The 11875-nt window shown below is 36.5% G+C and overlaps 1 protein-coding gene across 2 annotated transcripts in view; it reads left to right on the top strand.

The window, feature by feature from the left end:
• Nucleotides 1-9524, top strand: part of LOC136039741 (F-box and leucine-rich repeat protein 13-like) — a 32509-nt gene extending 22985 nt beyond the window's left edge. For both annotated transcript variants that reach the window (XM_065723581.1, XM_065723580.1), the window contains one exon: nt 9221-9524. In XM_065723581.1, the coding sequence (XP_065579653.1) occupies nt 9221-9361 (141 nt within the window). In that variant the 3' untranslated portion in view covers nt 9362-9524. The remainder of the gene's footprint in view (nt 1-9220) is intronic.
• The last annotated feature ends 2351 nt before the right edge of the window (nt 9525-11875 follow it).

The raw sequence follows: 11875 nt of genomic DNA, 5'->3' as shown, positions 1-11875 counted from the left end.
ACATAACACTTTAAACATCACTATATAAAAAGGGTATGCAACAGATGATACTGATTTTGTGATTATGTTCCAAAACACACGTGGGTATGTTTCACAATCCACTAATTTAAAACTTATGAATTTATAAATTTGTGGGTCCAAGGGGGTAAATGAAGCAAATATTTTTTATACTTGAAATATACTGAACAGATTTTACCTTTATCCATTTTGTGTAAAAATCTTCTTAAATGATGCTAAATATAGAAAATACGGTAATTTTGTTGAATTATACTATTTAGCAAGGATTATTTTGTTGAATTTTTTTTTATTTCGAACAATTGAGGCTTAAGACAGACAACGCTTACTTGCAAGATGAGAAATAGATGTAAACAGGTCTATTTTAGTCCTCGTCCAATTAAAAGACCAAGGTAAAGAAGTTGTTGTACTGGTTTTATGAAAGAAATGCCCTATCTTGGACACGCCCCAGGTGGACCAACGAAGTGGACCCGAATTGCTCCTTTTTAAAGGAAGAAGATCAGATTTTTCACAGTCAAACTCAGTTACCCAGTTTATTACCTTCATTTTCGAATAAACTTATAGTTTTCCGTTATACGTTGTATCATCCTACTAAGATTAAAGATATCCTGCTCATAACTGACAAGTGTCACGTATGTTGCTGCTTCTTTGCATGGGGATACACATTTGATTGAGCACCTAAGACGCCATTGCTAAATGATTTGGCGAAATGATAGGACTTTAACGTACACCTTTATAAACAGAAACGAAACTATCCAGATCATTTGGAAGGTTTCAGATACATTCTTTTGACAACCGGGTTCACAAAGTATTTTCATATTTAGTTCAAAATTCCTTTTAACATTTTCTGGAAATTTCAACTTCATTCATTACCGTCATTCATTACTCTTTCTCTTTATGTTGGAGGTGCACTATTTTGTCTTCCATAAAACTGAAATGTAACGCGTGTCTTTTTCGTCTTCACTGTCTTTAATGAGCCACGGATCAGTCTCTCATTAAGCTTGAAAAGCCTAATACATATTTGATTCATAGATGGCACACCATGTCTAACTTTCCAATTAAATGTTGGATGTGAGAGTAGTGAAGACATAGAAGATGCAACTGTCCCACTTTAGTTCTCAAATCATTCAGATTGAAATCTTTGCAGGAATTTTTGCCCTGTAATGAAGTACTTTGGAAGTGGATTTTTTTTAAAGATTGGTTATATGTTTAATCGAGTGGTGCTCTCCGTATCCATCCATTCAAAGTTTTTCAGTATTAATATTACTAAAAAAAATTCTTAAATATAAATATCAACCTGATATCATATTTTTTCTATGAAAATTCTATGAATCAATAGATTGATTAAAAAAGGAAAATAAGAGGCTTAATGCCGGTCAGGATTTAAAATAAGAGCTCTGAGTCACGATGTCCTTCTAAATATCAAAATTCATTAAGATCCGATCACCCACTCGTAAGTTATAAATACCTAATTTTTTCTAATTTTTCCTCTTCCTTTAGCCCCAGATGGTCAAATCTGGGAAAACGACTTTATCAAGTCAAATTGTGCAGCTCCCTGACACGCCTACCAATTTTAATCGTCCTAGCACGTCCAGAAGCACCAAACTCGCCAAATCACTGAACCCCTCCCCCAGCTCCCCCAAAGAGAGGGAATCCAGTACGATTCTGTCAATCACGTATCAAGGACATTTGTTTATTCTATCCACCAAGCTTCATCCCGATTCCTCCACTCCAAGTGTTTTTCCAAGATTTCTCCCTCCAACTCCCCCCAATGTCAAAAGATCTGGTTGGGATTGGAAATAAGAGCTCTGAGACATGAATTCCTTCTAAAAATCATATTTCATTAAGATCCGATCATCTATTCGTAAGATTAAAATACCCCAATTTTCATGCTTTCCAAGAATTCCAGTTTCCCCCTCCAACTCCCCCCAATGTCACAGGATCTGGTAGGAATTTAAAATTAGAACTTTAAAGCACAAGATCCTTCTAAATATCAAATTTCATTAAGATCTGGTCACCCTTTCGTAGGTTAAAAATACCTCAATTTTCAAAATTACCCCCCCCCCAATTCCACTAAAGAGAGCAGATCCACTCCAGTTATGTCAGTCACGTATCTTAGACAGGTTTCTATTCTTCCCATCCAGTTTTATCCTTATCTCACCGCTTTAAGTATTTTCCAAGATTTCCGGTCCCCCCAACTGCCCCCCCCCCAATTACGCTTGATCCGGTTGAGATTTAAAATAAGAGATCTGAGTTACGAGGTCCTTCTAAATATGAAGTTTCATGAATATCTTATCACTCCTTTGTAAGTTAAAAACATTTTTTCTTATTTTTCAGAATTAGCCCCCCCTCCCCAATAGAGCGGATCCGTTCAAATTATGTAAATCACGTATTTAAGACTTCTGCTCTTATTTTTCCCACCAAACTTCTTCCCGATCCCTCCAATCTAAGCGTTTTCCATGATTTTAGGTTCCCCACCCCAAACTTCCCCCAGTGTCACCAGATCCTTTCAGGATTTAAAATGAGAGCTTTGAGACACGATATCCTTCTAAATATCAAATTTCATTGAGATCCGATCACCCGTTCGTAAGTTAAAAATACCTCATTTTTTATAATTTTTCAGAATTAATCCCTCCCCCATCTACCGCTAAGAGAGCGGATCCGTTCCGGTTATGTCAATCTTGTATCTAGGACTTGTGCTTAATATTCCCACCAAGTTTCGTCTCGATCCCTCCACTCTAAGTGTTTTCCAAGTTTTAGGTTTTCCCCTCCCAACTCCCCCCCCCCCCCCAATGTCACCAGATCTGTTCTGGATTTAAAATAAGAGCTCTAAGACACCATATCCTTCTAAATATCAAATTTCATCGAGATCCGATCACCCATTCGTAAGTTAAAAATACCTCATTTTTTTCATTTTCCAGAATTACCCCCCCCCCCCTCAACCACCCCAAAGAGAGTGGATCCGTTCCGGTTATGTCAATCATGTATCTAGGACTTGTGCTTATTTTTCCCACCAAGTTTCATCCCGATCCCTCCACTCATAAGTGTTTTCCAAGATGCTAGGTTTCCCCCTCCCATATCCCCCCCAATGTCACCAGATCCGTTCGGGATTTAAAATAACACCTCCTAGACATAATATCCTTCCAAACATCAAATTTCATTAAGATCTGATCAACAGTTCGTAAGTTAACAATACTTCAATTTTTCTATTTTCTCCGAATTAACCGGCCCCCCACTCCCCCCTCCAGATGGTCAAATTGGGAAAATGACTATTTTTAATTTAAGCTGGTCCCGTCCCTGATACGCCTGCCAAATTTCATCCTCCTAGCTTACCTGAAAGTGCCTAAAGTTGCAAAACCGGGACCGACAGACAGACCGACAGAATTGGCGATTGCTATATGTCACTTGGTTAATACCCAGTGCCATAAAAACGAACCAAGAGCCTGTGTATGTACCTGCAGTGCTTTGAGTATGCAAGGCTATCGAATTATTCAACACCCGACTTTAGAATAATATCAAAAATGATTACCTTGCCCTTTTGAATTGTCGATACCGTTCTTTATAGGTAGGAATTTTTTCATACATTTCAGTTACAATTTTATCCTTATCTTTTGACATATATTCTTTGAATGACCTGCTCATCAAATTCATGGAAAACGTTTTAAATACGTATTTAAATTGCGCATTTGAAAAGGCGGCCTTTGAAACAGGTGAGCAATAACCTGGGTCCGCGTTGTCTGTGCCCAAAGGACATGGGAACTAATTAAAAGTCAATAGCTAAGTTCATGAATGTAAAATCATCATTGATGACTGTCACAGTGTAAAAATATTTTCCCTTTACTGTGCTGACTGCATAGATGACTGGAACAGTTACATCCGCAGGACTTTGCTTCTTAGGGAATTCCAATTTCGTCAGCAATAGTTACAGCTTAGGGGTATAAGCCTAGAGAAGGAAACATGTTAAGAAAACATTTCATAATACGCACAATAGCTGTAGCTAACACCTTTTGCATGGATCCCCCCTATACTTTACCGCCAACCCACCTTCCCCTAAAAAGCAAATATATAGTCCAAATTATGTAAAACCAATGCATTCTGTCACCCATCACTTGTTTTCCGGTTCTTCTTTTAAACAGTTAATTCAATTAATAAGTACAAGGTATGAAACAAGAGAGACGCATTGGGAAAATAGAGGGGAAATATATAATTTCGACTGTATATTTACACATTAAGGGGGGGGGGATATAGGGAGTTCCATGCGAAATCTGTTTGCTACAATTGTTATGCATATTGTATTCTTATCATGCTTCCTTCTCAAACATGTTTCCTTCTTAACTCGTAAGTTAAAAATACCTCATTTTTCTAATCTTTCAGAATTAACCCAACAAATTTATAGGGTTTCATTAATTCTTTCTGATCAGTATATTGACCTCCAGTGCTCAATCAAGTACTAAATTAACAATTCTGAGTATTCATTTCGTTACTACCAGTTAGGTCATTTTTTTTCTTTGTAAAATTTCCTGTTAAGCAGTAAAAAATAAGAAAAATATTCTCAAAAATGCGCCCTAAGTCGTGATAGAGCATTTTCTTATGATGATGTTGTTCACTTCAGAAATGGATGGTCTTGGATGTTCTGCCAATATAAGTTGTTTTGTCGAAACACTGTCAAAATTCTGTTTTTACACGTGTATTAATAATTTCTATCTTAACTCATTAGCGCCCAACGTTCCCAACTGGGAACACCTTACTTTAAATTTTTTATGACTAACACGGTAGCAGCTAGGGCAAATTTTAAGCGTCCCTTAAACTGTCATATGAAAAAAACTTCGTTTTCTTAAAGAGTTAAAGAGGCTGCGTCCCAAAGTCGAACCTTAAAACGTACAGGAATTAGGAGAGGCAGTTGGGGGCTGCCGCCCCCCAAACCCCCCGCTTTTAAAGACTCTTTTGTACAGGTTTTTTGTTGTGGGGGGCTGCCACCCCCCTAACCCCCCGCTCTTGGCTTCGGAAAGTCCCTCTTTTAATTAATAAAAAATTGAAATGAATGAATAATGGAATAACTGAAAAATGTTAAACACAAGAGGACAGGAGAACCATTGCGCTGAAACTAGTAATTAGTAACAATGAAGTCCCCCCACAACAAAAAACCTGTACAAAAGAGTCTTTAAAAGCGGGGGGTTTGGGGGGCGGCCGCCCCCCAACTGCCTCTCCTAATTCCTGTACGTTTTAAGGTTTGACTTTGGGACGCAGCCTCTTTAACTCTTAAGAAAAACGAAGTTTTTTTCATATTATTTCTGTACGTTTTTCTACAATCCATGGTGGATGTAATTTAATAATTCCTGTACTCCTCGTACAGGAATTAGGAGAGGAAGTTGGGTGGCTGCCGACCCCCCCCCCCCGCGCTTTTAAATCATTGTATAAAATAGAAAAAAAATAGATAGAATGACCGAAATGTTTCTTTTGCTCATAAGAAGCTAATATTCTGTTATCTCTCAAATGATAAGCTGTCCAGGTGTTATCAAAATTATACACTTTTATTTTGATCTTGTGAAAAAAAACCGCCCGTAAGGGACTTAAACCCTTGACCCGAGGATTAAAAGTCCCACGCTCTACCGACTGAGCTAACCACTTGCATGTGTGTAAATATAACTTTTAAAAATTTCAAATTAACATGGGCTCTTATGGAGAAATGGGTTAATTAAGTAGCTAATGCGTGGTTTCTGGAAAACAGGGAAGGAGTTATCAAATCGAGCTGAAATTTCGCGGATAAGCTCCTGGGCCGTAGGGGACCTTAACTTGTGAATTTCAGCCCGATCGGACAACGTTAAAGGGGGGCTGGGGTTGACGGGTCGAAACTTTCGGCCAGATTTTCCCCATGAAGGAAAAGTTGGAGGGGGATGAAATTTGGCAGGTTTCTTAGTTGGAGCTCGGGCTACGAAATGCATCCCTCCCCATCCCTCTGCGACCACTGGAACCGAAGATCGCTTAACATTGTCGTGGTTCGCCTCTTTATAGAGGCACGAGTGTGCCTCCTTGATAAGAATCACAAAAGTTCTCAATTTTTTTCGGGCCGGGATTTAGTTTCGTTCTCTGGATTTTTTTTTTTTTAATATAGGAAAAAGTATGTTTTTGAAAGCTCTCGGGTTCTAATGGAGTACCAGGGAATGCAAGTGGTTGAAACCTCTTGTTTCAGCGTTTTATTCTTCTATAATCACCACTCTTGAATCTATGAAATAATTGCACCAAAAAATCTGCAAATAGAGTATGCAGTTTCAGTTAACCAAAAGTGCTCCCAACCGGGAACGTCTGGCGTTTCGCAGACCTAAAATTTTTCACATGTTTCGTTGCAGGCGATCACTTCTTTTTTGCAGATGGGTCCCAAAAAATGTGCTTCTATCGAAGAAGCTCTAGGGTTAATAATAATAAAAATATGGGGGTAATATCGGGGTAGTCAATGACGAAAAAGAGGGAGACAAGGGCAATAAAAAAAATATGAACAGTCTCCCAAGTTGTCTTGTAGGAACGATAGAGCTTGAGATAATTGATCCTTGTGAATCAGCTAGTCTACGTCGACCATATCGATCTGAATAGTTTCCAACTTTCAAATTATGTTCAGATGAAACAGACGACGTTCCTCTAGGATTTTGTCCTAGGAAGATGGTATTCTATCCTGTTTCTTACTACAGACAGGAAACTCAATAAGATAGAGCATGTGAATTAGCTCTCCCAAGTCCCACTCGGCAAACTTAAATATCTGACACATTTCCCAAAACCCCGTTATAATGTGTCTCCTCTCCCGTGACCCATCCTCATACCCCTATCAATAACTCTCGGAAACCGTACCCTAAATCGACGTGCTTTTAAGAAAGAGAATCGAAAAAATCTGCTAAAATAACTAAAAAAGAAAACACAATCTGAAGATGAAGATCTGCCCTCAGAATCAGTACTTCAACTAACAACCGAGTTTAATTATATGAATAATTTTCCCTGAAACCGAGGTTTTTCTTATAATCTTATAACGAAATGATTCGTAAACTGATCGTGCGGGTAGTTTCATGTCTAAATATCTAGCAGATCAAGAGCAAAATCTTGGGCAGGCCACTGTACCAAGGGCGCCAATGTGACTCAAGGTGGGCACTAAGTTGACAAGTTTATTTTAAAAAAGGTTAGAAACAAGAACGGAATAAGAGTGCCAGAAATGTCTTGGGGGGGGGTCTCCCCCTCAGATCCTGTGGTTCTGTTCTTGGCCTATATTGCCTTTAACTGTTTCATTCCTCTAATTTCAACCAAATTAGCTATGTAATTAAGATGAATAGATTTATTCACACGAAAGCCCTATTGGGCCATTCAATTAGTAACAAAACTAAAATTAAGGATTTGTTTGAGGGGGAGGGGGTTTATTATTAGTAAAAACTTACCTTTCGATTTCTGGATATTTTACTAAATATCCGCAAATATCCTTCTATCCCATTCTACATTCAGCCATCAGTCTTGGTCTATTATCCATTCTATACTCGTATCCAGATTGTTTCTTTTTATCCATTTTGAAATTTTAGCTACAAAGCTACTTTTCAATCTAATGTCAAATTGTGAATTGACCAATAGCTATAACTTCCGGTGTTACCGAACGTTTATCTGGTAACACGAAGAAAAGCTGATTCATCAAAGCACGAGTTTCTATGTTCGTAAAATAGGGGGAAGCTAGCAGCAGTCAAAAGATTTTTATGTCAATTTTGCAGATATATACTGAACCGAATGAAGATAAATAAATTTTGTTCGTTTTACGTTTCAACTTTGCTCTTTACGTTCATAGGAAAGCTTTGTTTGTTTGGTTATTAATTGGGTAAATAAGCTACGAATAATTGACCAAATTGACAAGTTTACTACAAAACATTGTAAAAAAAAAACAACAGAAAAAGAACGGAATTGGATTGAGGAAAAATCTTGGGGGTTCAGGCCCCCAAGGGTGTGATCCATAGCAGTGCTTGGAGGCACTGCTATATGTTATTTGAACTTACTTTCGATGGCTATCTCAAAGTATCCATGATATGTAGTTAGTTAAAAGAGGAATTCGGGGAAGGGGATGTTGGTTGTCTTTTATCACTTTTGGCTCTTATAAAGGGAGCCAGAACCTTTAGTTTCTAATCAGATGAGCCTCTTCTAAAGTTTATGCGACCACCCCTTTCACAGAAATCTTATATGCCCTGGGGCATGACTTGCAACCCTTTCCCCCGTGCTCTAGGGTTTTCAATCAACCACGAAGGCCTTTTTACATGATCTTTGTACTATTTTGAATATAATGGCTTCCTCAAAATGTCTATTTGATACATTTTGGAAAAAGAGGACCAGGGGGCTCTTGTTAGCCTCCGACTCTTTAACTTTCAAAAAGGGCTTTAGAACTTATTATTTCCAATCGAGCTAGTCCCCTCACCTCTTCCACAAAAATTTTATATGTTAACAATAGCCAATTAGTATAACTTATAGCCCCTGCCCCTGAGGGCTTTGGGGGTGGAGAAAGTTGTCAGCCCCAAATACTTAATTTCCAAAGTCCTAAAGACCTTTCAACCATGTTGAACAAAATGGCGATCTCAAAATTTAGTTTCGATATGTTTGGGGAAATAGGGATCGTGAGGGGGAGGCTTATTGCCCTCAAATCACTTTCACTTTAAAAGAGAGCACAAGAAGTTTCAATTTCCAATCGATTGAGTGCCTTTCGAAGATTATATGAGAATCCCTTCTCTATGCTGTGCCTTGGTCAGAAGAAAAGACTACAATTGTCCTAACATCATTCTTTACTTAGGCAGCGCACTTGCTCTTCAATAATTTTCGCTAATATTGAATTACTAATGGGAATAGTCAATTAACAATTGACATGTCTTTAAAAGCATTGAAAAACGGAAAAACAAAGTTTTGAATATTAATTGTCAAATAAAAAGAGTAAATGTGCTATAAAATTATTAATGAATACTTCATATTCCTGTTGTTAATTTTTTTTACATTTTATTTTACAATTTAATTGTTTTCCATTTTCCACGAAGAAAAGGAGAGATAAAAAAAAAAGATGAACACGAACGCCTAAAGAAAAAATTTTTTTTATGTGAAAGCATTGAGAAGCATTTTAAATTAATGTTGATTTTGTTTTAATTGCCCTAGAATTTATGTCTCTTTTTTTGAAATCATGAGCTTTATTTTCTCTCCTTCTTTCCAGGGTTGTCGTGAAGTGACTAGCAAAACGCTCGAAACTGTGAAGACATATTGTCCAAAGCTTCGGCACCTAGGTGTGTCTAAGACATCAGATATAAGGGATACTCTTTTATTGGATACTCTGCCGTTACTGAAATTGGAATGATTCCTAAGAATACTGCAATATTATTACGCTGACGATGAAGATTACTTCAATATTTTTTTTCTCGTGATTTTTTGTTTTCCATTAGCACAGTCTCGCAAGCTATGCTTTTGCTGTGCTATCAGTACGATATTTCATGGTTTTGATAATAAAAGTTTTTCTACTACTACTAATCAATAACCTGTATTATTTGAACTATAATCATTGTAACTTTAACAGTGAAGGTAGTTTTTAACTATATTTTAAATTGATGTATGTTGTCCTTTTTTGTTTAAATCATTAAAAAAAAAAGTTCTGAATGCGAGTAAATTGTTAAAATTATCAAAACTCGCTCCAATTTCTTGAAAAATCAAATAGAAAGATGCCTTAAGAAGCTAAGTAGGAAGCTTTTTAATATAGAAAAAAAAATCGAAACTCATGTCTTACAATCTGAAAAAAAAATGTTCAACAGCAGCCTTGCAGACAAGGCTTTTCCTATGGTTGGCGTTGCCTGAAAAAATTTATTGCAGCGCCCCCTCCTGACTCAAATATACGTATGAAAACAAGAAAGGAAATAATAAATGAAAAGAGAAAAATCAAATAGGTGAAAAACGAAGATTTCGTCAGCCAGTAGCAAAATATGAAAAACAAGCAAATATTTCGACAAAGACCTCCGCCAACTCGTCCTTTTTTTTTTTTTTTTTTTTTTTTCTAGTTTGTCGCTGAGTTTCGAGACGTATGGTAGTGTAGTGAAAGTTTTTTCTCAATCGCCAGTGTAACTGAATCAAGGGGGATGGGCTCCCTATTTTCCTATTTTATCTTTTTTAATCGTCTATCTATTATATTTTCAATGAGATTGATTGGGTAGCCATTGTAGAATAGAATATCTTTAACGTAATCTAACTCGGATTTTACATGATTACGTGAACATATTTTTAGAACCCTGTCGACTAAAGAAATTACTACCCCTCTTTTTACACAAGGAGGGTGGTTTGACGAGAAATGTAGATACTGATCATTATGGGTCGGTTTTCTATATATAGAAAATTCAAGGCTAGGAATATTTTTTATAATGAAAACATCCAAGAAAGGAAGCTTTCCTGAATCTTCCAGTTCTATTGTGAATTGAAGATTCGAATCAAAAGAATTCAAATGTACCAAAAAATCTTTTAGAGAGTCCTGACCATGTTCCCAAACAGCAAGAATATCATCAACGAAGCGAAACCAGAGAGTGTTTTAAGGGGAAACTATTCAAAGCGGATTGTTCTATGAAATCCATGTAAAAATTTGCCAAAAAAGGAGACAAAACAGTGCCCATGGGTAGGCCCTTGACCTGAAGGAATTTTTTTTCTCGAAACATAAAATATAAAGAGAACTTGTTGCAGACGTACAAATGTCATTATTGTGTAGATTTCCAAGGTTTTATAATCTGGCCAAGCAGAATTTTCCTCTAATTTTCTTTGTAAGGCCTGTTCACATTTATGGACATTGCATGAAGTGTACATGGAAACTGCATCAAAACTAGATAAAATAGTTTTTTCTGTTATACTATGATTTTTCAGCTTATCAACAAGATCTATGGAATTTTTTATATAAGATTTCTTTGTTGTTAGAAAAGACTTGAAAATTGTAGCTAAGAATCTTCCTACACCTGTAGCTGGAGAACTAATGCTACAATAGGACGTAATGGAGTATCCTTCTTATGGATTTTGGGTAGACCATAAAATTTTGGGGCTGAACAACCTTTGGGGTAAAATTTTCTGTACATTTGAGGGGTGATTAGTCTATTGTCTTTTAAATTTCTAATTCTTTTCTCAACTGCTTGGTGTATTTATCTGTGGGATCAGTTTTTATTTCTATGTAAGTATTTTTATCCAATAAAAGGGTAGTTATTTTATTTTGATAATCTGCAGAATCCATAATCACACCTGTGTTTCCTTTGTCCGCTCTTGTAATTACTGTATTTTTATCTTTTTTCAAATTTCGGAGGATTTTAACTTCTTCCTTTGATTGTGCTGAAAGCGACCATGACAGCTTATAATCAAGAATACTCTTTACTATTTCCCCCCATTAGTAGGTCTGGATTTTCAACTTCACCATGATAGCTAAAAAATACCGGACTCCACGCTCGTAGTAATTTCTGATATATTTACGTCTGTCTGAGACATTGCAAATTTAGGTCCTTTTGATAGAATACTTAGCTCCTTTGGTGTGAAAACCTTTGAGGATAGATTTTCCAAAGAAGAACCAGGACAAAATCTAGGAAAGAAAATCCGTGTTTGTTGAAATTCGAGTTTTGAAAATTTTTCTGATAATCGAGTTTTCGCTAAATTGAAAACGTGTCGGAAAGATCTTTGTGAGATATTTAAAATTTGGATAAAATCTAGAACGGATAAAGTCTGATGTAATAAAGATTTGAAATTAGATATTTTATTACTAAGGACATATCTTTAGAGTCTAAGGTCTTATATTAAATTGGTGGTATATTGAATAAAGTGGTATTATATTGAAAATATAATAGATAGACGATTAAAAAAG

Source organism: Artemia franciscana, chromosome 20 (genome assembly GCF_032884065.1).
Source record: "Artemia franciscana chromosome 20, ASM3288406v1, whole genome shotgun sequence".
NCBI classification, from domain to species: Eukaryota; Metazoa; Arthropoda; class Branchiopoda; order Anostraca; family Artemiidae; genus Artemia; species Artemia franciscana.
The sequence above is the reverse complement of the archived record's forward strand: the minus strand, read 5'-3'. Positions and strand labels throughout refer to the sequence as shown.